This window comes from Lissotriton helveticus, chromosome 1_2 (assembly GCF_964261635.1).
Source record: "Lissotriton helveticus chromosome 1_2, aLisHel1.1, whole genome shotgun sequence".
NCBI classification, from domain to species: domain Eukaryota; kingdom Metazoa; phylum Chordata; class Amphibia; order Caudata; family Salamandridae; genus Lissotriton; species Lissotriton helveticus.
This window is the reverse complement of record NC_136058.1, coordinates 116,526,663-116,554,050: the sequence shown is the minus strand read 5'-3', so window position 1 is coordinate 116,554,050 and position 27,388 is coordinate 116,526,663. Positions and strand designations below refer to the sequence as shown.

The window sequence follows — 27,388 nt, the reverse complement described above, 5'->3', positions numbered from 1 at the left end:
GAAATGAGTGGGCCCTGCCCGGCCTCTCTCGGTCTCTGAGGGCCTCAGAGGGCCCGCTCTTTGCCCGGTCTTCGTCCGGGTGTCCCGCTCGCGTCCCGCTAAGCGTTGGGGGCATTGCTATGTAGGAGGAGTAGGAGGCAGGAAGAGACACCAGGTGCGCTGGGTTGGTATGCGTGGAACCCTGGGTCTCGCAGTCCCGGCCCCTGTGCGAGTAACAGGTGAGGGAGGGAGGAGCAGGGGGCGGGAAGAAACACCAGGTGCGCTGGGTTGGTATGCGCGGAACCCTGGGTCTCGCAGTCCCGGCCCCTGTGCAAGTAACGGCAGTTAGTCCAAGCCGTTTATTTTCCGACCAGGACAAGTTGCTCCCAAAGCGTCGAGAACACAGGAATAATAGCAGGATTCCCAAAGATAGCTCCGAGCGGCTCCCGCGAAGCGGGGGCCGCGAGCTGTTGTAGCCGGTGAGGGAGGGAGGAGCAGGGGGCGGGAAGAGACACCAGGTGCGCTGGGTTGGTATGCGCGGAACCCTGGGTCTCGCAGTCCCGGCCCCTGTGCGAGCAACGGCAGTTAGTCCAAGCCGTTTATTTTCCACCAGGACAGCTTGCTCCCAAAGCGTCGAGCACAGGAATAATAGCAGGATTCCCAAAGAAAGCTCCGAGCAGCGAAATGGTAGTAAGTTTAGGATTTTGTCTTAAGTTAGTTCTGTGAATCGGGCCCTACGCCATTGAAGAAGTTGGCGAAGCTGTCGCATAGTTCGTTAAATGCCTGCACTGAGGACGTACCGGGCTTGGAGGTTTGTTGTCTGATGATGTTAAAGAGCTCCTTGGGTCTATTTTTTGCGATATCCAGAGCGGAGCAGAAAAACGTGGATTTTTTGTTCTTGATTTGATTGTTGTACTTCTTCCGGACTGTTCTGAGTTGTTCACGGTGGATAGTAGTAGGATTGTTCCTCCAGCGTCTTTCTGTGGCTCTTAGTTGTCTCGTTTTGGCGTTGATGTCAGAGTCAAACCATGATCTAGACAGAGTAGCTCAGCTTTTTATTTTTATTTCAGGGGTGCTAGTTGATCAAGCATGACCATCATATTTGAGTTGTAGAGCGAGGTGAATTCAATTGTGGAGAGGTGACCATTGGCGCTGGGGAGGAGCAAATGTATCCTTTCTTCCAGGACTCCAAGGGGAATCTGGGTGAGATTTCTAGTCCATTTGGGTAGGTCTTGCACGGGTGGCAGGGATAGCACTTTTTGGTTGATGTAGAATAAGATAATGTGGTGGTCCGACCAGTCCACGGGGAGTATGTAGGCGATCGTAATTGCGTCTCGTTGAGCGAAGGTAGCCGGTGAGGGAGGGAGGAGCAGGGGGCGGGAAGAGACACTAGGTGCACTGGGTTGGTATGCGCGGAACCCTGGGTCTCGCAGTCCCAGCCCCTGTGCGAGTAACGGGAGTTAGTCCAAGCCGTTTATTTTCCACCAGGACAGCTTGCTCCCAAAGCGTCGAGAACACAGGAATAATAGCAGGATTCCCAAAGATAGCTCCGAGCAGCGAAATGGTAGTAAGTTTAGGATTTTGTCTTAAGTTAGTTCTGTGAATCGGGCCCTACGTCATTGAAGAAGTTGGCGAAGTTGTCGCATAGTTCGTTAAATGCCTGCACTGAGGACGTACCGGGCTTGGAGGTTTGTTGTCTGATGATGTTAAAGAGCTCCTTGGGTCTATTTTTTGCGATATCCAGAGCGGAGCAGAAAAACGTGGATTTTTTGTTCTTGATGTGATTGTTGTACTTCTTCCGGACTGTTCTGAGTTGTTGACGGTGGATAGTAGTAGGATTGTTCCTCCAGCGTCTTTCTGTGGCTCTTAGTTGTCTCGTTTTGGCGTTGATGTCAGAGTCAAACCATGATCTAGACAGAGTAGCTCAGCTTTTTATTTTTATTTCAGGGGTGCTAGTTGATCAAGCATGACCACCATATTTGAGTTGTAGAGCGAGGTGAATTCAATTGTGGAGAGGTGACCATTGGCGCTGGGGAGGAGCAAATGTATCCTTACTTCCAGGACGCCAAGGGGAATCTGGGTGAGATTTCTAGTCCATTTGGGTAGGTCTTGCACGGGTGGCAGGGATAGCACTTTTTGGTTGATGTGGAATAAGATAATGTGGTGGTCCGACCAGTCCACGGGGAGTATGTAGGCGATCGTAATTGCGTCTCGTTGAGCGATGATGGCATCCAAGGTTGCTCCTTTATTGTGTTTCCTCTGAGCAGTGTTGGAATAGATTGTTGTCACAGAGAAGATTCTTTAGAGTTTGAATTAGCGGGTTGTTCGCTTCGTTCCAGTGTACGTTATGGTCACCAAGGTTTAGGTTGGTAGCGTTTCCGAGTGAGCAGTGGGCAATCAGGTCAGAAAAGTGTTCCCAGAATGTGGGGGTGTTGCCTGGTGGGTGATAAAGAAGGTGACCGAGTATGGTACTTTTATACTTAGTCTTGATGTTGAAGGTTAGACATTCAAAGGAGCTGAGTGTCCATCACATTTGTGCAACATTGTTGATCTGCCACTGATAAGACGTGACATGTTCTCAGAAGTGATTGTGCAGGGTGGGGTGGTTGGAAGCATCTCAGCAGAAGTGTATTCCACCCAAATGTATCTATGTAAAATGAATGCTCCTCTTCTGAAATACTTGTCATGTAGCTACAGTGATATCAATATTTACAATCTTCCGAATGTTAAATCACAATACACATACATTTAGACCAAAGGGTGTCACAAGGAAAGATGAACAGTTGTTTGGCAATTCCATTTAAGGCATTCTGCTATGGTTTGAAAAAATATATTACATTTTTGACACTGTATTTGACTTACTGTGTTGCATATAATTCTGATTCTGTTAATTGGATCTTGACTCCCGAAAGATTTGTTTAATTTTAAATATAGCTGACTTTCTTTTTTAAATACAAGGGTTTGTTGACAAACTGCGTAGTATGTAAGTTGTGGAATAAGTGAAATAACACAAGTCACAGGATGTACCTTTGGATGGTAACTATTTGAAAGAAACTGCTGTGCTTTTCTTCTCTCAAAGACAATAAATTGTTTTATTCTTTCACAAGTGGAAGTAATATTGCATTGCATGATTTAAAAGGTTTGAGTTTTTGGATGACTTATCTCGATTAATTTTTTCCAGTCTTCGTTGCTGAAGGAAAAGATAGCAGCACATATGTAAGTAAGCTGGCATTGCCTCACTTTTGTTGTAAAAATTTCCCACTTAAGCTAACCATAAAGTGTAAATTTTTTACCACAATGATATGTAATGACAATTTGCGCCTAAAAGACACTCCTTTGCTATTGGCACTAGGAACTTTTACTTCACTTTGAGTTAATGCAGTGACTTTTCTTGTATTTGTTGCTGTACACATAACCCTGCCATAGAGGGAGCCTCTATAATACCTAAAAAATAGCCCAAACAGGGCATTTTACAACACTTTCAAAGTAAATTTGTAAAATCTGAAATAAACTCGTTAGTGTTAGATGCCTTACCTTAGAATATCCCCAGGCGTCAGACTGGATCCGGAAAGTTTTCGCTAGCAGTACCTCTGCGCATTAGTAGGTGGCGTCGTGCAGCTCCGCGTCCGTCGCTGGCACAAAGCTCACTCATGGTTATGCCCTTTGATGGCATTCGCCTGTTTGGTGATAAAGCCGACAGTGCGCTGGAGCATTTTAAGGACTCGCGGGCCACAGCCAAGTCCTTAGGTCTTGCCACAAAAAGCCCAGCCACTCCTGGTTTTAGTTCCTTTCGTGGCCACGGAAGGGTCGTCCAGGCACGTTCCTTCAGCAAGCCTGTGCAGAACCAGCCTCAGCGCAGCTGTGGATGTGGTTTCCGCAGGGGCGAGTCTGGGAATTAGCGTGGGGGTCAGTCCACCTCCGCCCCCGCTGCTTTTACCTCCAAACCTTCCTAATCCGAGCTTTGTGGAGCACCCCACGTCAGTGGGTGGCAGGGTTCACCATCACCTCCCCCATTGGCACTCTATCACATCGGACAAGTGGCTGTTGCATATCATCCGCAAGAGTTACTCCCTTCCCTTTCAGTCCACCCCTCCAGCCATGCCACCTCAGTACCACCGCATGTCGGGGGAACACTTGGCACTTCCCCAACACGAAGTCACGGCCCTCTTGGCCAAGGGGGCCATCGAGTGCATTCCTGGGCCAGAAGTAGGGATTGGTTGTTATTCCCACTACTTCTGGTCCCCACGAAGGACAAAGGGGGTCTGCATCCTATCTTGGACCTCCAGAACGTCAACCGCTTCCTCCGGAAGGAGAAGTTCAAGATGTTGACTTTGGCTCAGGCCTTGTCTGCTCCCGATCCAGGAGACTGGATTGTGCATTCGACTTGCAGGACGCCTAACACCGGTGGGCCTTACGGCCCACCGGTGTTACCTGCGGGTCATGGTAGGCCACGAACACTTTCAGTTTACCATGCTCCCCTTTGGCCTTACCAGCGCCACTCAGGTGTTCACGAAAGTGATGGCGGTGGTCCCAGCTCATCTGCGCCGATTGGGGTCTCAGTCTTCCCCTATCTAGACAACTGGTTGTTAAAGGCCGGATCGCCCCATAACGGTCATTTCCGGCCTCCAGACTATGGCCAACCTCCTGCATTTGCTGGGGTTTTCCATCAATGTGCCGAAGTCGCACCGGAGTCCCTCTCAAAAGCTCCAATTCATCGGAGCAGAGCGGTTATGGATTCGGCGCAGTTTCGGGTCTATCCTTACGAACAGAGGATCCAGGATATTCAGGCTCTGATTCTGATCTTCCAGCCTCTATCCCGGATTTCAGTCAGGATGACCCTCCGGCTCCTGGGCCTGATGGCCTCCTGCATCCTGCTGATACATCATGCCAGGTGGCATATGCGGGCTCTGCAGTGGGACCTAAAGTTCCAGTGGGCGCAGCATCAGGGCAGCATCAGGGCAACCTGTCCGACCACGTCCAGATCTCGGTGGGCACTGCACGACACTTACAGTGGTGGCTCACGAACCACGATTGGGTCAATGGCAGATCCCTCTCCCTTCCCCAACCGGAGCTCTCAGTGGTGACGGATGCGTCCCTCCTGGGATGGGGTGGCTACATAGGAGAGACAGAGATCAGGGGCCTCTGGTCTCCAGCGGAGTCCCGGCTCCATATCAACCTTCTGGAGCTGCGGGCGATCCGGCTTGCTCTGAAAGCCTTCCTTCCCTCTGTCCGGGGACAGGTAGTGCAACAAACAGGGCAGGGTGGGGTTGTGGACCCTATGTCAGGAGGCTCTGCGCCTCTGGACATGGCTGAAACATCGGGGCATGTCTCTGGTGTTTCAACACCTGGCAGACTCCCTGAACCCCAGGGCCGACAAACTCAGCCGCAGATGTATGTTGGATCACGAATGGCGTCTGACCTCGGATGTGGTGCAAGGTCTCTTTCGGAAGTGGGAAGAGCATTGGTTAGATCTATTCGCCACCGAAGAGAACGCGCAATGTCATCAATTCTGCGCGTTGGAATTTCCAAGGCAACACTCGCTCGGAGACGCTTTTCGTCGCGAGTGAGTTGCGGTCTCTTGTACGCTTTTCCACCTTTACCACTTCTGCCCAGCGTGCTGAAGAAGGTCAGGCGCGACCGGGCCCAAGTCATTCTTGTGGCTCCGGAATGGGCAAGAAGAGTATGGTATCCCGAGCGACTCAGTCTGGCAATCTGTCATCCGATCGACTGCCTCTTCAGGAGGATCTTCTGTCGCAGCAGCAGGGGACGGTCCTTCACCCAAACCTGTTCACCCTCCACCTCCATGCGTGGAGATTGAGCGGTGACATTTGACAGCTTTTGACCTTCCTGCCGAAGTCTGTGATGTTATCTTGGCTGCCAGGCATCCCTCCACAAAACGGTATTCGCCTGCAGGTGGAATAAATGTGTGGCACGGTGCACAGCAGAGGCTGTGGATTCCCTTTCTGCCACTCTTTCAGAAGTTCTTCTGTTCCTCCTTTCTCTGGACCAGCAGGGCTCTGCTCTGGGCACTATCTAGGGCTATCTCCCGGCCATTTCCGCTTTTGTGAGGCTTCCAGATCAGCCTTCACTTTTCAAGTCCCCTGTTGTTAGTCATTTCTCGAAAGGCATTACACACGCGTTCCCTCCAGTCTCCTTTATAATGCCTCAGTGGGACTTGAATCTTGTGTTGACTTATTTGATGTGCGCTCCCTTTGAGCCGCTTCACAACTGTCCTTTACGTTTTCTCACCTTAAAGACTGCTTTCCTGGTTGCTATCACCTCTGCCAGGCAGAGGAGATTATGCTACTGTGCAATTCCTCTCCTTCCATCTCTGTCCCCATATGGCCGCCTTGTCTGGGCCATGCTCCCTCTCCAAAGCCTCATATAAAGCCATATGAATGGCAGGATGTGCCTTATATGAGTCCGTCTAACATAACATACCACAATGTGCTGTTGGAGCTGGCCTTTAAAAACGTCTGAAGCAATATCTCCTATGTGACCTTTCTTCAAAGATCATATTGAAGGGACATGAAAAGGATGCTGTATGCGATTGGAAACCACCACTCTCTGACAGACAGTATGATGGAAAGGCACAACACCAAAAAAATCTATTTAAAATGTTTTTACTTCTTGTTGAGTAACGATGAAAAAAATCAAACCTTATACAAAGCTCTCAATTTCAGCCCATAAGACGACAGTAAAGTTTACGGAATCAGGCAGCAGATAGGTTACTCCAAATTTAGAAGCTCAGTCCTCAGACAACATTAGGAATAATGGCAGCTTTATCAGTGTGCATGATTAACTATCTCCAAACAAGTCATAAAATATCAGCCTTTGCAGTAAGTACCATCTTACACGAAGGAACGACATTAAGCCTCCTGAACGATATTAACTTTATATATTTCAGAAATTAACTAAATTTGTCTCACATTTTTTGTTTCTGGCGTAAATAAGCATTTAACCGTGAATTACAAAATCGGTCCCCACATAGACACAATGAATTTCCACAGCATGTCATGACGGGCCATATTAAGGCAGTAGGAAGTCAGAATTTTGACATGAATGCCCCACATAATGCCAGGACAGCCAAAATATTGTCAAGTATACCACCAAAAGATGACCAAGGTTCATAACATCCGTTGGAGTTTTGACACCAACCCTGCCTCTGCAACCATACAACACGCATGCACCCACACACATGCTTACTCACATATGTTCCCTCATACACACATGTTCATTTCTGTGCCCCAGTTCTCCTGTTCAATAAAAACCCTGAAAGGTGCAGCAAACTCTTTGCCACTTTGCACTGGTTCATACCTGGTACAGTTTGTGGCTGGTGACAGAATTAGGGACCTATGATCCTTGGGGAAAGCAGGTATATTGTTCTCGTCATCACCAAGGCTGGCTGCATCTCCCGCCTACTGAGCTCTGAGCGGGAAGAGCATCAACATGAGTGGGCCAGGGGCACAAGATAAAGGCCTAGGACAGACAGGCTAAGATGCAGGGAGACCCTAAAGTAGCGCACAAGAAACTGTCAGTAATGAGGGCATTGTTTTCCGTATCGTCTCCTCTTATTGACTGTGTGAGGGATTAGCCAATAAGAGGAGAAGGTAGGATCTAGGCGTCTTCGGTGAGTCAGTTGGTCACTCAAAACTTCCTGCCCTTACTTTACTCTCCTCCCCCCACACAAGGTCGAATTAGCACAAACCTAGGCCCGGGCACCAAAATAAAAGAGGCCCCTGTTAGCAAACCAGATCACTAAAAAAGTCACTCACATTTGTAAATCAGACCAGTTTGAACTTGTCTGTACAAGCTCTATGAGTATTTTGCAAGCTATGGGAGACTGAATACATTTGTGTTTGTTGCTGCCAATGTTTGCGGTTATATCACTGAAATCAACAGTTAAAACCGACCCACCCTGCCATAGAACAGGCCCACAAACTGCTAAAAACCCGGCCTACACACTTATCTGTGAGACCAGCTCATTGAGCACTGCCTGATTGCCCCATAGGCCAATCTGACTCTGTCACCACATATGCACACTCCACACAAACACACACAAATCCTGTGAAAGTGAAATGAATGGCAGCCACCCTTACATGCCTTATATATGTATTTATCTGTTACACTTAGCAGACTTCAGAAAGATGTTAGAGGTGAAGCAAGTCAAATGGTAAAAATAATTGGCTTCCAAAACTAAAGATGTAGAAAAGAGAAGGCCTGATTTTGTCATTGATGTTTACTAGTCCGGGGGATAGCCTTACTTGTGGTATTTGTTTGAACTTCGACACTTACAAATTTCTAAGGTAACAAACTGAGAAAAGATGGTCTCACTTTTTAGTACCATGTGGTGCAAGCTACTGAATGAAATTTGGACTCAAAAGAGGCAATAGTGATATTTGTGAGGCCCGCTAGTAGGGCATTTGGGGGCATTTCGTAATAAATACACCAGTAAACATGTTCTTGCATTTACATTTGGTGTTACACATGTTCTTTGTTTTAGCTTAGGATGTTTGCTATGCTTATGTTATATTATGCAGCTTTGTAGAGCGCACTGTTACCCGGGAGGGAGGGTATTCTGGTGCTGAGCAGGCGTGAATTTAGGCAAACCTAGTAGGGCTACTCGAAATGCAAGGTCTTCCGCTTCTTGCAGAATTCACGGAATCAAGGAGGAGGCTCTTATGAGTAGAGGTATACCGTTCCATTCTTTAGGAGCCAAATAGGAGAAGGCTCGACCACCAGATCTACTTTTCTGTATGCTTGGGAATTGTGCAAATAGGAGTCCGGACGAGCGCAGGTATCTTTAAGATTTGTGAAAGCAGATACAATTGTTAAGATATGCTGGGCCAATGTTATGTAGTGCCTTGAAAGTGTGGGTGACAAGTTTGAATTGTTTTATTTTGTGAATGGGGAACCAGTAGAGCTCTTTCAATTGTGGTGTGATGTGAGTGCAGCTTATCTCATCATAATGTCTTTTTTACCAGGGAAAAATTAAATGAGGTGCATGATGCATTACAGCAGAAAAGGGAACTTCTAGAAGATCTCCAACCTGATCTAAATTCAAATTGTAAGTACTCATTTGTAATCTTTATAACCAAGCCAATGATTTAAACTTTGAGAAGTGTTAGAATTAAAGAAATACTCTTCGTAATATTATCATTAAATTCGTCCAACATCATTAGGGATAGGAATCTGATGAGTTTGTTGATCAGCTTATAATTTTTTGTTTGCGAAGTACACTGTCAGTGAAGGCTATTAAGTAGTGTCTGAAAAATACATTGCTAACCTAGGTGAAAGTATAATCAGTATCCTGCAGGCAGCCCCTTATTTTCTACATTATTTGGCTTTCTTGTAACCATCCCTTGAACAAGTAGAATGCAAGATCTGCTTCCAGAGAAGCATTCCGCCAGTAGTGGGCCTGCAGTCTCCGATATGCCTTTTCACCACTGTCACTTCTAACCATGACTTCTGCAGAAGGTCAGGACGACTGGACCGAGCTCATCTTGAGAAAGGCTTTTATTGGGCCTTGAGCGTGTGGAGCTCCGATCTGCTGAGCTAGAGCATTTGTTCTCCCTTCCATATACCTCTTCAGTGGGACCTTCAGTCTCAGCAACAGGGAAAGTTTCTGCACCAAAACCTTCTTGTGTGGAAATTGAGAGAAATCAACTGAGGGGAACTTGATTACCCCACAGAAGTGGTGAACATTATCCCAATGGGTCGGCAGCTATCTACTAAATCTGGTTATTCTGGTCAATGGGTGAGGTTTGTGGCCTGGTGTGAGGTATTTCAGGCTGCTGCTCTTCAGGCTAAGCTATCTGCTGTTCTGATATCTGCTTTGTCACTGGGCTGACAAGGCTTAACTCTAGCCACAGGTAAAGGTTGCTTACCTCTTCTTGCTGCCTTTATACATTTGTATTACTACCCATTGTTGTTTAAGTCACTAGATGTGATGCAGTTTTCGAGTGTGGTTGCATATATATGTTGCCTTCTAATAGAGACTTCTAACCATAGATTCCTCACCTTTTGAATACTCCCCAGATGTTAGACTGACTATGGAAAATCTTAAGCAGTGCCTTGTGTGTCAACAGGTTGTGCCACATGGGTCTTCACTGACATCACTCCTCTCCGGAAGCGATGTGTGGGGTCATATAAAGGGACCACTCATACGCGCTGACATCACTTTATATCTTTCCATGCCAACAATTCTCTGAGCCCACGCTTTTGACAAAAATGTCGCAAATGTTGCCAACAGATGTCAGTGGCTCACTTACACATCATGTGTCTGTAGTATCTGGTGTCAGATTAAAACCCCAAAGCCTGCAGTGACTGTGCCCCAAGGCCATCTGAAACTGGAAAGCAATGCTGTGTGTGGCAAATCATCGCAAGACTCCACGTCATGATTGACCGAATGTCAAGTGCAGGCCCTGGTCTCGCTTCCGAAGCTGTTCCCACAACAGATAATCCTAGCAGTCCAAATCCTGGGAAAAGTCTAAGAAAAAGTACAAGAAGCCCAAGCAGGACTCAACCCCATCCCACCACTTTTGATCTCCCGAGGAGGCACAAAAGTATCACTAAGCCTCCAACTCGCGCTTCCAAAGTCGTTATACTTCGGAGCCAATTCCGAACCTTTTACCGCAGCAACCTGAAATTCCAGTGCCATCAGCGATGCCTCAGCAAATTGAGTAATTTAGTGAAGCCATGCTGTGGCTTTTTGGCACGTTAGCATAGTACCTTTGAGGCCTCTCAACTGGAATTCCGCTGGTGAGTCCGCCCTGGACATCTGCTGGGCCCTCTAATTTTGCTCCAGATTCAGGGCCGAGTTCACTGCCAGTTGCCTCTCCAGCTCCACAACCTCCTCTGGAACATGACCCACCAGCGCCATCGACTCCGGATGACATCAGCCAACCCATAGTGCTGTCAAGTGGCGCCACCCCAACACACTTTGTTAACTGAGTCACAACCATTCACCCACCCTTTTGACTCCAACACAGTGCCTTTGTTCTCTAGCCAACATTTGTGCTCCACTAATTGTTTGGCATGGATTCTGACAATGGTGGCTATGATACTGGGGATGAATTTGCCCAACCTTATTAGGAGGATAACTGGTATGAGGACCTCCAGGATAGCAGTGGTCTGCATACCTTTCTAGACACTGGCTTGGTTTCGCCTCCGGGCCAGCCAGGGAAGACAGCGCCTCCTTTGCTATGGCTATGTAAAGGGTGGCGGAGGTTCTTGTTCTTCAACTTCCTACTTAAAGTTAAAACTAAAGTTTGGATGGTAGTGTTGCAGCCTGCCTAAACGAGTTCTGAGCCGGTAGTGCCATTCAATGAAGCTTTCTTACTCGCTTTTAGAGACCTGGGGCCAGATGTAGGTAAATTTTATTTTACCACCTCTTAAATACCGCATCATACCGACTCGGTATTTAAGAAGTGGTAAAATAAAAGTACCGAGATGTAGGTAAATACAGATGTGCATTTACCGATTCGGAAACAATCGTTATTTACCGATGCGGTAAATACCGACCGGTAAATGCCCATGCATTCCTATGGGCTTTGAAGCCCATAGGAATGATTGGGCATTTACCGGTCGGTATTTACCGCATCGGTAAATACCGATTGACACAAGGGTGCAGGGGGTGTCACTTTGACACCCTCTGGCACCCCCAAAAGAGGCTCGGGTGCCATGTGGCAGGCATACCTGCCCTAAGGGCAGGTCTGCCTGTCATATGGCATAGGTGTGCATGCACACATGTGCAAGCACACCAGAATCGGTATTTTACCATCAAATAGTATTTGATGGTAAAATACCGATTTTTTAATGCTTGTGGGATTCAGAAGAGTCCCACCTACATATCAATTTTCCCTATTCCGTAAAAATACCGACTCGGTATTTTACATAATCGGTAAATTTACCTATCGGTAAATTTACCGAGTCTGTAAAATACAGGGCCCTACATCTCAAATTGCATTTACCGGTCGGTAACGGCCGAATTCGGCCGTTACCGACCGGTAAATGCCTACCTACATCTGGCCCCTAGACCAAACCTTTCTCAGGCCCTCCTGTGAATCAGCAGATCACCAGACGCCATCGCCGTGCTCGGAGCGACCCACACTTTCTCATCCAACATGCCACTACGGACAGCTTTGTAGTGCAGGCTTCGGCAAGCTGAGTAAACCCAAACTCGTTATCTACTACTCCACCTGATAGGGAATAGAAGAAGGTAGAAAATATTTGGCTCGCATGTTTTTTCGTCTACAAGTCTGGCTCTTCGCTTGGTGAATGCCAACTGCCTCTTAGGCCCCAACTCTCAAGCTTTGTGGGATGCAGGGGCCTACTTATTGTCCATGGTCCTGGAAGAAGCCCAGGCCATACTTTCTCAGGCCATGCAGGATGGTCATAATGCAGTTAAGTTTATCATTCGCTGAATGATGGATGCCACTGACTTCACTGGTAGGTCTATTGACACCAGAGTAGTCCTTGGCAGGCATGCCTGTATGCGGTCCTCTGGCTTTTCGGGAGACATCCAGGCCAGTCTTATGGACATGCCATTTGATAGTTGCTGACTTTTTTGGGGATACAGCAGATTCATACCTGGAGCGCTTCAATATAGCTGGATCACAGCACGCCCCTGGACCTGTCAGCTCCTACCTGCCAGCTAGATTAGCAATTTTGCCCTCTCCTTGGGTATAGTAGGGGTTCTCAGTATCACCTCAACCCCGACCAGTGGAGCAATCATCCCAGTCTTTTCGTGACCACAGCTGCAGTGCCCCTAGGAGAGGGCTTTAGGGACAGTTTGCAGTCCAGTCTTCTCCCAGTCCAGCTGTTACACACATGTGCCTCTAGATGACACACAGCCACCCATTTAGAGGCAAGATCCGACATTTTCTGCCAGAATGACAGACGGTAGCTCCCGACAAGTGAGTCATGCCAATTGTGCAGTGGGGCCATGCCTTACCATTTTCGACATGCTGCCGCACCCTTAAGTATCCTCAGACCAGCTGACAGAAGACCATCTCCCTCTTTTATAGCAGAAGAGGGAAGCTCTATTGGCCAAAAAAGCCCTAGAGAGGTTATGGGCAATAGAAGTTGGTTGTGATTGTTAATTCCGTTACTTCCTGTTGTCAAAAAAGGGCAAAGGCATGGGGCCCCGTTTAGACCTTTGTTCTCTCACTGCATTTCTGCAGAAAACAAGTTCAGAATGCTCACCATGACCTAGTTCTTGTCTGACTTCGATCTTGGAGATTGGATGATAGCGCTGGGCTCTTATTTTCACATCCCTGTCCTACAGTCCCACAGGCATCATCTGCAGTGCACGGTAGACCTTAAGAATTTTCAGTCCGTTGTGCTCCTCTTTGGCCTTACCAGTGCCTTTTGGGTGTTTGCGAAAGTGATGTCAGTGGTAGCAACATATCTTTGGAGTTTAGGGGTCACATTCTTCCCCACTTCAACGACTGGCAGTTGAACGTAGGATGGCCCCAGGCAATCGCCACCCACTTCCAGACTACAGTGAACCTCCTTACATCCTTGGAGATAATTAGCAATGTACCCAAGTCACATCTGACTTATTTGTAGACACTCCCCTTCATCTGAGCCAATCTGGACAATGTGCACTTTTGTGACTTTTCCCCTGAAAGGAGAGTCCAGGACTTTCAGGCTATGATCCCGAAGTTTTAACCTCTGTCCTGGACCCAAGTGAGGATAATTCTGAGACTGCTGGGGCTGATAGCCTCCTGCATCTTGCTGGTGAAGCATACCAGATAGCATATTCAGGCTCTGAAATGGGTTCTGAAGTTCCAGGATGCACAGTACCAGGGGGATCTTTCTGGTCATGTCCAGATTTCAAAGGAAATGCAAACGACCTACAGTGATGGCAGCTGGACTGTGATGGGGTCAACTGCACACCCCTCTCTCTAGCCTACCTGGAGCTGACACTGGCGATCGATGCCTCGCCTCTGCGTTGGAGTTGCCACTTTGGAGAGGGGAGATCAGAGGCCAATGGTGTTCGGCGGAGGCCTGCCTGCATATCAATCTGGTGGAGCTCCGAGCCATTCGCCTAGCACTGAAGGCATTCTTCCAGACCATCAAAGGAGAATGGCTACAGGTTCTCACAGACATCACAACCGCCATGTCATATTGCAACAACTAGGGCAGACATGGTTTGTGGGTTCTGTGCCAAGAGGCTATACATCTCTGGAAGCGGCTAAATGCTGAGGGCATTTCCCTGATTGCCCAGCACCTTGCAGGATCTTCAAATGCCAGGGCAGACAAACTCAGCCAACGTTGCCTAGTAGATCACAAATTTCAATTGTATTTCCAGGTGGCACAGGACATCTTTCAGCACTGGAGAGAACTGTGCCTCGATCTGTTTGCAACCCTAGAAACCGAGAAGTGTTAATGCTTTTGCACCTTGGAATTCGTACGACGGAACTCCCTTACATATGTTTTCCTTTTCAAATGGGGCTTGGGACGCCTGTATGCCTTTCTGCCCTTACCTCTTCTGCTTAGGGTACTGAAAAATGTCAAGAAAGACTGGGCCCAAATCATTCGAGTGGCTCCGCACCGGGTGGAAAGAGTCTGGATCTTCTGACCATGAACATTTGTTTCCCAATCATGCTGTCCCTAAAAGCAGGACCTCCAGTAGGAGCAGCAGGGATGCATCTTGAATCCGAGTCAGTACTACGTCCATCTCCATGCATAGAGATGGAGCAGAGATAGCTAAAGGATTTGATCTCCCTCCCAAAGTGGTTGGTGTTATCTTGGCAGCCAGGCGTCTAGCCACCAAAACGGTATACGCAGGATGCTTGGAGAAGTCTGTTGCCATGTGTTCCCTCCGTAGCATCCAGCTCTTGGGTACAAGGTTGTCTGACATCCTGTTCTCTTGTCTTTTTTTATGCCAGCATGGCATTGTTGCGGGCAATAGTTAAGGGTTTTCTTTTGGACTTTTTACTTTAACTAGCTTAGCCATCACTTTTCAAAGCACCTTTTATGTTGTGTTTCTTGAAAGGGTTTAGTCATATGTTCCTGCCAACACCTTTTGTGTTGCCATAGTGGGGCCTTAATTTGATATTCATGTATCTGATGTGCACTCCCTTTGAACCAATGCACAGCTTCCCTCTACACCTGATGATCATCAAGAAAGTGCTCCTCTATGCCATTACATCTGCCTGGCAAGAAAGTGAACCCCAGTCCCTGTCCGTCGAGCAGTCATACACATCGTTTCTCCCGGATAAATGTGTCCTCTGGACAAAAAACGCATTCCTGCTGAAAGTAGTTAACCCTTTCCACATGCTCCAATCCATCACCTTTCTGGCTTTTTACTCTCTATATCACCCATCTAGGGAGGGGGAATAGCTTCACCATCTTAACCTCAAGTGAGCCCTCAGTTTTTACACTGATCAGACAATAGACCAACATTTAGACGATCAACTGTTTGTGGACTTCCCCTGTGCATTCATTATATCAGAGTGAAGGCTGCTGCATTGGGGTCCCTCCATAGGTTCATGAAGCACTATTTCATTACCAACCAGGTTTGGTGGGATAGGCACTTCGCTTGATCTGTTCATTAGAATTTCTGGTCTGAGCCATTCCACAGACCAACCACTTGGAGAGGTACTGCTTTGGTATCTGTTCACAAGGTGAGTAATCTGCGGTTAGTTGTCTCTGATAGAAGAAAAGTTTACTTACCTTTTGAGAATGCCTTCTCTGGTAGATACTCTCTCCTCCCCTTTCTATGTAATGAACTCGTACACTCCATTAGCAAGATTCCAATCTAGAGATCTGGTATATTCTGATTCCTGTGGGCTCCGCGTCCGATCTCGCAAACAGAGATCAGAAAGAAACTGGTTTCAGTGCACAGAGGTGGCGCGGATATACTGGCCCCAGCATCACATCCGGGGTGGAACAGATCTGGCATAGAGTCACATGTCTATCAAAACTCTCCTGATCCAGTCTGGTGCCTGGGGATATTCACAAGTTGAGGAATCTGCAGTTACATAGGGCACATGCGATTCCTTAATAGCGATTATTAAGGAATCGCTATTAAGGAATCACAATTCCTTATGCATGTTTGAATCGCTAAAGAAATTGCGATTCTTTTTTTTAATTTTTTTTTTGAAGACCTTTATTTGCATCATTAGGATAAACATGCATGGGCCGACAACCAATCCGGCCGGCCACAAGTCAAAAACAAGCAAGAGTCAATATAAGCGACACAAGGCCAGTTGGCAGGCCAGCAAACACAATCGAACAATGCTAAAGATGGGATAAGCGGCAATAGCGGCCCAATATCAGGATCAGTGAGGTCTATTTTATAATAAGGGGACAAGGCTCATGGCTGACTCACAAATACAGAAAAACCCCAAAAACAGGATTACACCCATGCCAAAACGAAAGGAGGGGGAAGGGGGGGGGGGGGGTGGGGGGGAAGAGGATGTAAGGCACGATACGACCGTAGCACAAAACAAACGCAACATATAATGGAGAAGCATACAAGTGCTACCAAGATCTCATGACCCCCACCCAGTAACACGCTAACGGAGGCAATGGGAGCGGAAAACTGTACGAATCGAGCCCACTTCTCTCAATACGAGCCTGGGAAAAAGGGGAAGGGGGGGGGGGAAGGAGGGGGGGGAGAAGGGAAGGGGGAAAAAATAGGAAGGAAACCAGGGGGAGGAAACCAAAAAGGGACAGAAAGGGGGGGGAAAGGAAGGGAGAAGAACAAAATAAAGAAAAATAAAAGGAGAAACACAATCGTGCAAGATGGGCGCCACCCCGGGCCAGGCAACCCGCGGCTGATAGTACAAAAGAAAGTGGAAGCTGGCGAAAAGAAGGGCATGGCAGTCGCGACAAGCATCAAAACCGAGAAAAGTGGCACAGCAACAGACCCCAACCCACCCATGCCTGAGAAGCGAGGACAGAAGCAGCACCACTAGAAAGGGATAGAAAAGGGCCATAGAACCAAAAGAAAACATATGAAAGACCCCACCCACCCGTCCCACCCCGCACCCCTGCAGAAGGCTACGGCCTACCCTCCAAACAGCGTGCCTGTCGCCCTAATCTGAAACCCGAAATATAGTGAAAAGGAAAAGTAGAGGAAGAAGACAAAAAGAGGAGGAGAGGAAATACAAAACAAAAGAAAATGTGAGGGAGGAACCAGAGGATATGAGCAAACACATTCGGCCACGACCCTCCCCCGACCAACAAATGAATAAATATCAAATCAGTACTACACCTTCACATACAGTAAGAACCACAGGGAGGGGGAGGAGGGAGAGATTGTAACGTGTCACCGTGTCGGGAGTACAAACATCAATGCAGCGGGCAGGTAGACCAGCAGACTATCATGTCGTGCAACTCACCCCCAACCCTTCCTGACCACGAAACCAACCCAATAAAGGATAATGTGAAGCGGACCACCCCGCACAAAATAATCGTAACGTAGTCCAGAGTCACGGCAGTGATATGAATCAGGTAGAGCCTTCGTACAGAGGGAATACAAAAAGTCAATTAAGCAAGTCAATTGTAGCAGGAACGACAGGGCAAGCAAAGGCAAGCCGGAGTTCAGGTGCGCAATTCGGCAACACGAAGGTACCCCTCCAGAACAAAAGTTCGGATCCAACGAAGCGGGAGCAAACAGCGGCCCACCATGAGTCCCAGGCACCCGGGAAGAAGCAGATCTCCACGTTGTGTGGAAGTCCTCGAAATCCAGGCGGCGAGGAAGCAGAGGGTCAAAAGTCACCGGCCCATCAGTGGCCGAAGAATAACAACAGCAACTCCTGGCGCAGCCGAAGGGGGCGAAGCAATGGCGGCATCAGGACGATGGGGGTGCATGGAAGAGCGGCGGCCCAAAATGGCGGCGAGCCACATGGGGTCGGCAGAGGCACCGGGGGCCAAGACAGCGTACAATGACATCAAGGCGTCCAGGACATCTCCGGGTGTGGGCGCTCGAGTACACACCCAGGCCTCCGCACAATCCGGCCGGCAAGGAGCGTCGGTGCAGAGCGGAGCATCCCCCGCGTTGTCGGTAGCCATCTTGTGAGTTTCGCCGCCCCACACTCCACCGTGGGCCCCCAAACAGTTCCCAAATGTAGGACTTTACAGATCTCCGGAGGCTCCCAACTGGCACAGGATGTGCGAGCGCCCGATGGGGGGGGGGGGCCCCTCCGAACAGTGGCAGGCCCCACAGGCGAGAGCCAGGCGCGGGGTTCAGGACCGCCGGACAGGACAATGGCGAAGGGACCCCTTCACACGGTCAGCCCCCAACACATCTCGTCCCCCTCCAGCCGCACGGCCCATTCATCGGGCCGGTTCAGGATCTCCGGGGCACACGCACAACGGTTCCCACCAGTGGCTCACTCTCGCGGTCGGGGCCGGCAATCTCTTCTCCGCCGGTCGGGTCCCGCAGGAATCTCTTCTCTGCCGGTCGGGTCCCGCAGGCGAGGTCCCGGTCTCAAGCGCCCGGAGGCCCCAATCTCACCGAAGGCACAGCTGCGGATCCACAGCACACAGGAACCTCCGGACCAGACGGTGAGGTAGAGTGGGTCTTTAAAGTTCAAATTCTGTATGGAAGTAGCGTCGCAGTGCAGGATATAAGGCAGGATAGTCGGAGTTAGCCGGAGGGCCGACGGAGCCGAGCTAAAAGGCGGCCATTCCGTCCTCGAGCTAGGCTCCTCCCCTAGACAGAAATTGCGATTCTTGACATCATGAGGTGTTGCATGCAGTACGGAAGTGCCTCTTTCACCCCCTACCAGAGTGGGAGAGCTATTGAAGAGTGTCCAGATCCAGACTGGTTCCAGTGATATTCAAAAGGTTAGATATCTGCAACAAGAGTTTACAGGTAAGTAAAAATGTCACACAAATGCGTTTTTACGCAGTAATGCTTTCTTATTGAGAAAGAAATATAGGGCCAGATGCATCAAGCATCCATTTTGCGATTCCTTATTAGCGAAAATTAAGGAATCGCTGATAAGGAATAGCAAAATGGAATGCATCAAGCAATCACTACAAAAATAGCGATTCCTTAGAATTCCTTAATTGCGAGTCGCAAATTGCGAGTCGCAAATTGCGAGTCGCAATTAATGAATACCTCCCCATTCATTCCTATGGGCCCAGAGGCCCATAGGAATGAATGGGAAGACAATCTCAATTTGCGATTCGCTATTAGCGATTCGCAAATTGAGATTGCGAGTTCAAGGGTGCAGGGGTGTCCAAAGGACACCCTTTTGCACCCCTGATTTTGATCTGTGCACATATGTTGCGCACACACATGCCCTTAGGGCATGTGTGTGCGCAACATGAAACTTTGAAATATGCACAAAAGTGCATTTTTCAAAGTTTTTGCAAATTACCATGAAGTTGTACTTCGTGGTAATTTGCGTGCCCTATTAGCGAATTCGCTATTTGTGAAACTTTCATGCATTGCATTTAAGGAATCTCAATTTGAGATTCCTTAAATGCAAACAATCGCAATTTAGCGAATTCTCTATTTGCGATTTTTGCATTTGGGATGATGCATCCCAAATGCAAAAATACCGGTTGCAAAGGGGCAGATTCTGAGAATCTGCCCCTTTGAGACCGATTTTTAGCTTGATGCATCTGGCCCATACTTCATTGAGGTCCTTGCAATTATGTTTCAGGGGTCTATTTTAGTACTTGTGGTGCTAGGGAGCCAAGGTCCCAAAAACCACAAGAAGTTCGGGTTTACATGCCCTGGAGATTTCGGGTGCAGAGGTACTGGATGGGTTAGTAGCCTTGCGCGCTACACAGTAGGCAAAGGGTGGGGGGGAGCACCTAGAAACAGGCTGCAGAAGGTGAATTGGGCACAAGTCTGGGAGTTCCCAACGGGGCTTAGTTCATGAGGGTCTTGGGAGCAAGCAAGTAGAGTCAGTGTTCGTGAACCTGGGCCAGGGAGCTCGGGTGCAGAGGGTTTTGGTTGGCTGGTCCTGTGTGTCGTAGGCACTCGCGGTGTTCCGTCAGACCTGCAGAGGGGGGCAAAACAGGACAGCTGGGCCACTCCGGTGCTGGCCTCTGCAATGCTTACATTGGTTGTTTACGTTGCTAGAGTCTGGATTGGACTTCAAACCAGCTTTGGTTGCTGCAAGGGCTCCGGTACCCTCGGTATTGGTGCAGGGCAGCTCTTGGGGGTCCTGAATGCTCCACACTTGATGGGAAGACAGTTCTGACCTCTGGTGGTTTCCTCCTGGGTGGCTGCTGTGTGGGTGGACCCAGTGGTCAGCAGAATGGTGAACCGCAGGTTTCAGGGAAGTGACTCCTCCACTTCAAGGGAGATGCTGACAGCTTGACGAAGAGCTGGGGGTCTTCTGAGGCTTTTGGAGGATACACAGCTGTAGGATGAGTCAAGTTCTTGCAATTGTCAGGACAGGAGCAGGCAGGCAGGTTTTAGCGCCAAAGTCCACAGGTAGTCCACAGTGCTCGCTTATTCAGTTCTTCTTAGTCCTTCTTCTTTTGTTAGGTGAATCTCTATTCCTGGTGTCATGGGGCCACCAAAATACTGAATTTAGGACCGTTGAGGGAAGTGAAGGGTAATAGGTAATGGGCACCTCACCCTTGAGGTCACTACGACCACCATATGACCACTTCATATGGGCTTTGGGCATAATCCTTATGCCACCTAATTCCATGAAACTCAAGATGGCGTAATCCTTCTTTCATGGAACACATCAGGCAGTACACCTTGGGGGTAGGACTGGCCTGGTAGTGTACTGCACCTCCTTGTATAGCTAATTTACCACCTTTCTTGGTGCCAAATTGGCCTCAGGACAGGGTTGACAGGTCTGGGTAAAACCGGGTTGCATTTCAAAGGCGGCGGAGTCTGTGAACACCTTCCTCTGGAGCAGGCACTGTTTCTGGCCTCAGAGAGCGTGAGCTCTCACCTGCAGGTGGTCAGAAACATGCCTGTGGTGCAGGCTCGATGATACCAGTCAGCGAGGACATTAAGAGGCAGGTAGGTTTTCAGGGGGGACCTCAAAGGTGCCATCTGGGTGAATTGTTTTTATAAATCCAACACTGGGATCAGTGTAGATTTTTTAAGACGAGGTATTTGATACCAAACACCATGGGTTTCAGTGAAGCCATTATGTACCTGGGTAACTCGTATTGACCAGTTCCTAGTACATACCTTAAGATGACTTACCTGTTGACTTGTAATATCTAGTAATAGAACTAGATTTCACAGGAGCATATCTGTTCATGCAGATATGTCCTCATGTGCTATAATGCACCCTGCCATTTGGCTCTTAAAGCCTACTGTAAGGGTCACTTACTACAGCGCAGCAGAATTCATTACTGAATGCGCCACCATCGCTCTCACAAACAACTTCTTCATGTACAAAACCCAGGTCTACCACCAAGTACAGGGGACATCAATGGGGAGCACATTCGCTGCTAGTCTGGCCTGCTTCTATATGGCCGATTTTGAATCCAAACATATCATTGTACCACAATCCCATTTGAGACTAAAATCCTCTTGTATAAGATATATAGATGACATCCTGGTCTTTTGGAAGGGTGACAAGAACAGCTGCAAAGCTTTCACGGATTGGGTCAATGCACTGAACCCCTACCTCAAGTTCACTACTACAATCTTAGACTCGGAGACCCCTTCCTTGATCTACTTATTAATCTAACACAAGGCCAGCTTAAAACAAGAACATACAAAAAAGCACGGACTGCGACAGCCTCCTCTTGTTCGAGAGCCCTTTGGGAAAACCTACCATGGACAGTTCCTACGACTTCGATGTAACTCCTGTGACCTGACTGATTATAACATCCAAGCCTAGGAACTGAGTGGAAATCTCCTTGAGAGAAGGTACCCCCCGAAGGTAGTTAAACTCACAGAAAAGAAGGCACGCAACAATAACACAGAGGCTCTTTTGGAAAACAATACACACACACAGCAGGAAGTTGTGACGTGTTACTTCCTTTACACTCCTCTCCAACAAAGTCAAATCAATCATATTAAAACATTGGAGGATCTTGAGTACAGGCGACCTGAACTTAGAACGCCCTCTTTTTGCATTCAGAAGAACATCTAATCTGAGAGATCAGTTGGTAAATACAAGACCACTCCTGAACAAACCCAACTCACAAACCACACTTTCGAACCTCCCACCAGTTACCGGACACTACCCATGCGGTAGTTGTACCACGTGCAGCTCTACTGCACATTCTGCCACCCTGCAGTTAGGTTCATTTTATTGGACGCAAAGGCACCACACCAACTGCATCTATCTGATCACATTCCCCTTCATGATGCAATATGTAGAGATGACGACAAGATCAGTGAAAATCCGAATAGGAGAACATAGGAGGACCATCAGATGCAGATGGAGTGCGACCAAAATGAGTAACCACTTTAAGGAGGGAAATCACTCCACTGATGACCTCAAATGGACAGTCCTCGAAGCCAACCATTCCTGGAATACCACTACCCTCTTCAGACGAGAGCAACAATGGGTGTTCCACCTCCACACCAACAGGAGCGGACTTAATGATGAAATTCCATGGATTGAGGTATAGGCATCCTCCATATACCACACTGTGTTGGAGCCTTGCCACCTCCAACCCATGTGACGAGATGCATGCTCCACATGTACATACACCCTGCCCTACCTGACCTTAACACTCCCCGTTTTAGATACCACTGTCCAATTCAGAATACAGCGTTTTGTGAGAACGATATGCTAACATCACGCAGGGGACCTCTCATTTTAAACTCCTTAATGATCTATGAGTGCTTTGAGCGCTCTTTGACACCTTCATAGACTTACTACCATTTGTCCGTTGAAGAATACTAATCCAGAGTTTGCCCTTCTGGACCCCCTGACGGTTCTCCAGGGGCACTCCCAAATAATGTCTCATATCTATACTATGCAACATAATTCTCATGTTTTAACTATGCAACATAATCCTCTTATTCTTCATTAGTGAAGGAGTATATACTATCTGTTCTCGCACGTTTTTTCCATACATCAATGTGGGTCCTCAATGGTACTTACAACTGATGCACCACATGCTCCTGTATATATGACTGGTAATACACCGAGAATGCAATTATTTTTTTTTTAAACAAAACCGATGATCATGGTTTGATTTGGCTCTCATGCCTCTCCCTTCAGTCATGGCAGCTTTAATGTTGTACAATTATGGATGCCACGTCTATTCAGCCACTTCAATATGGCCGTTAGACATGCGCAGTGACGATCGTACAGCAGCACGCGTTCCTGCAGAAGCCGCCCGCCTTCTCTCACCGCTTTTAAATCAGCACCGGACCTCTGAGCAGTCCCAATTCCAGGGACACTGAGACAGAGGGTAGGTGCAGACGACTGGTCTGCACTCAAGAAACTGTGAGTACCGTTGCCGACCCTGTAGCATGCCAACACTCTTCTCAGGTCCTTGCAGGTCCCGCATATTCTAATAATTTTTGCTTAATCCACAGCTAGCACACTCGCGCACTGCACCTCATCGCCACCTAATGTGGCTAGTTGCACTCTAGTATCTAGGTAAGTGCCACGTTACCTCTCATTTATGCATCAATTAAATATTTTACCCCTGAGAGGATGCTCCCATCACTGTATTTTCACAGTCACATGTGTGATATCCACTTTTTTGTGATGGGTACTATATGTGTTATACGTGTTGGTATTGCCTTAGATACATACCGAACACCATGCCACCATTTTGTCTTAAGGAATTGCGTTGCAGTGACAAGGTTTCCTGCGGACATCACTGCTACAGCTGGATTGTGATGTACCACAATTATGTTTGTCTCTTTCATGCACGTTTTTGGACTGTCTGATCCTGGTACCTGACAGTTCCCCTGGTCCACTATTTTGGACTTTCCTGGCTGATGACACAACAACACACAGTAGGTAGCACTGTAGGGGCACTATATATGTGTGGGGTAGTTACTCATTATATATTTTTGTCCTGACAAAGTACCATGGATTCTTAAGACTACTTAAAAGACGCAAAACATTTTGACTAACCACTGAGAGACAGACCTGAGTGAAGCCTCTTACTCATGACTATAGGGTACTCCCCTTCCCAGTCGGTGCACACTGACTACCAGGGTTCCTTTCAAACCTCTGTGGTAGCATTTGCCTGTTATAGGTTTTTATCTCTGACAGGATGGCCCTCTTAATGAAGGCTAGCTTGCGTCCTCACTGATCAGTTTTAATCCACTGTCACGTGTCACTACTCCACTGCACTTATCATCTCACTTGCATTCATCATACAGCATTCTCTCTAAAAATATCTATGTCAAAGTGCATTGCAGCACCGGCCCAACAAGGAGCACCGAACTATGATGAAGCATGACATCCCCTTGGGGGTGCGTGAGGGCAACATGAGACAGTATTGTTGACTATCCCCAAGACCCCGGTCTTATCATACACAACCTGTTTAGAGACCTTTTTCTTCCTTTCACAGGAACAGAAGCCCCATTGTTGAGACTTTGACTTACTGACAGTACCTGCAATGTACTTTGGTATTGCACACAGTCAGTGTGCAACACTTTGTTTTCAGAATGGCTTCTACCCTTTAGCATTCTGCAATGGCAGTTTGCATGTAATGTTTGTGGGGGTCTCTTTGGGTGGCATGGTGCAGCAGCCCATAGGGACCCTCTTTAGTACACATCCCTGGGTTCCATAGTTCCATTTACCAGATAGTTACAAGGGTGCTAAAGTTCTTGGCAATTAGGTTACAATTAGACATTTCATTTTTAAGGGAAAGAACTCTGGCATGGAGCCTGGTTAGCAGGCTTCTGTGCACTGTCAGAGTTGAAAAACTAGCAGTTAGGCTTATGTGGAAAAGTACATTTTGCCATGTTCTGTGTCCCTACGTGTTCCCCATGTTATGTTGTATGTGCATGATTAATATGCATATGTATTCCCCATGATCGATTAAAGACGCAATTACAGTTGTGTCCATCTCTAGTATGCCAGTTTCCAGTTCTCGTGAAAGCTACGAGCATCAGGCCTATGTAAAGTTACGTTGCCACGTTTCTCAGTGTGCTCGTTATTTCATTGTAAAAATCCCCGTTTCTAGGCCTCAAAAGGGCCCGGACTCAGATTCAGCTCCTGTCTCCTGAACCCTCTCCGAGGAGCGATACAGCCCCCACCTGTATCCCTGACCCTTCACTTACTTCCTGCCTCACAGTGCTCGGCTCGGCCTGGCTCTGCCTGCCAGTCTGCCAAGAGTATGTTATGATTCTAGTTATCAGTCCAGCTCTCCTTCTCTGCATTCCTAAGCTACTGAATCGCATCAATAGTTTCAGTCATCGTCTAGCCTTTACGTCTCCATGTAAGAGAAATACTGTATTTATGGTCATTTAATATTCCTCAACACACACTACATGTAGAATAATGCATGCACCAGTCTTAGTGTCTGTTAGCCTTTGCCCTGATAACTTTTGGATTCTATTAACATGTTCTCTAAACATCAGATACTAGATAGTGTTTAGGTACATGTCGCTCTGACTCTCCAGACTTTCGTCTCTCCTTCTAGCTCAGAAGTCATAGCCCCCAGCTTCTCCCTAGTAACACGTCATTGCCAGCTTGCGCGCACCACTAGGTTAGAGGTCCCGGCTCCTTCGGTAGCCCTCTCCATGTTTCCGCCCCATTTGTGACATATTCCGTTACGTTTACATCACATGTCTATGTATACGCCCTGTTCACGCCTCTTGTTACACCTACTTTCTGCCTTATCTTTCGCGACTGCTACAGGCCCTGCCCACTGCTACGCCTATTGTATTGAACCTCATGTATTTTGTTTAAGTATATATATGCTTGTGTCCTGTTATTAAAAGGTGTGCAGCGCTGCCATCCTATTCCCGTGCAGGTTGTCCTGTTCCTGTCCTTTATGCTGTATTAAACCTGCCAACTCCAGCTACCTCGAATCTTGACTCTTATTTATTGAGCTATCTGTTATTATATATCCAGTCAAAAATAGAGGTATTATTTATTTATTTACCACATAATGGCGCCCGAATAGGGACTTGCCCTTTCCCCACGCGCCGGAGAAGCCACGCCAGCCCCCTGACCCTCTGCAGCCGTGACGGAACCATACCGTGCACGTGCAGATATTTCTGCTTCAAGTATCCCTCAGGCCCACGGAGGAGACGGAGGTTGCGGTCCAGCATCCAGACGAGGCGGTGGAGGAACGCGGCGAGTCCCGACCAGAGCCCAAGCCGAGAGTCCAAGGTCCGAGGTATCCGGAGGCCCACCTGTAACTGAAGTCCGAAGTTTGTCCGTCCGTCGTCGTAGCAGTCTAGTCCAGTCCGAGGCCTTCCGTTCTTGCTGCCCGGTGAGTACCGTTGCTGGGGTAGTATCTAGACAGGGTCAATCTAATTGTCTCTGGTCCGTGGGTTTGGGTACACAGATCCAACACGAAGTGTCCACTTAGGTGGATGCGGGTCCTGACGTGTCTCTTTATGAGACCGGTAAGTTTCGTACTGTTTCAGCAGTGCATCTAGTAATTCTAGTAAGTTCTGTTTCTCGAGAAATTCACGTGTTTCTATTTTCAAGTATTCCAGGTAATGTTTCTGTTCGAACTCTTATTTTAAATGTCATTTCAATGTGTTTTTAATGTCGTGGTATGAGTGATCAGTCTTAAGTCATTATTGTGTTCATTGTGTATTGTATTGTGTCCACATCTCAGTATAGTCATGCCTCTGTTTTCCAAATTACGTCAGTTAAAAACTAGAAAAGGTCTGCTCGAAGAAGCAGTTCCTGTCCCGCCTAGGGACAGTCCAGGTCATTTTATGTATCAAAAGCATGGCATAAGTGCCATATTATATCTAGATTTATGGGTGGAGTACACCAAGGAATTAGAAGAGAAATATAGATGGCCTGCATCAGGCACGTGGGATGCCGAGTGCATCATGCGAGTAGAAGAAGTATTATGGAAAAAGAAAGCCAGACAGTCCCAGAAAGATGCCATCGAGTTATGGCGCAAAGAATCTCATAAAAGAACCGAAAAAGAAATCAGAAAGTCAGAATTAAGTAGAGAATCCTCAGAAAGAGCCCAAGAAAGGGAATTAATCGAAATAGGTGAACGAGTTAAAACCGAACAGTCAGACAGACAGAGGAATGCCCTTATTAAGGGTATGTACCCTCTTCTTGCCGAGGGCTTGCCAAAAGCAACCCCGGAGGCATCCAGTAATTTTCCGCCGCCATTAGTTCCGACCAAGCTACGTCACAAACCGACCGCAGCTGATATTTTTCTCTCGTCCTATTTGGACGACACAGTCCCCGAATATGCAAATCCTGCTCCGCCAGCTCCTGTAAATAATGTAATTTCTGTTCCTCCAGCCACCGGGGCACCTGTTACAGCACCTGTTACGGTACCCCCGGTCCAGCCTACATTACAAGTTCCCGCTACATCGGTCACT

At 47.8% G+C, this 27,388-nt stretch overlaps 1 protein-coding gene across 1 annotated transcript in view; it reads left to right on the top strand.

The window, feature by feature from the left end:
* The window catches only part of HOOK1 (hook microtubule tethering protein 1), a 1,127,940-nt gene that overhangs the window by 863,351 nt on the left and 237,201 nt on the right, over positions 1 to 27,388 (top strand). Inside the window, exons 17-18 of the mRNA XM_078669845.1 lie at positions 3,161 to 3,195; positions 8,964 to 9,046. Coding sequence (XP_078525971.1) covers positions 3,161 to 3,195; positions 8,964 to 9,046 — 118 coding nt within the window. The remainder of the gene's footprint in view (positions 1 to 3,160; positions 3,196 to 8,963; positions 9,047 to 27,388) is intronic.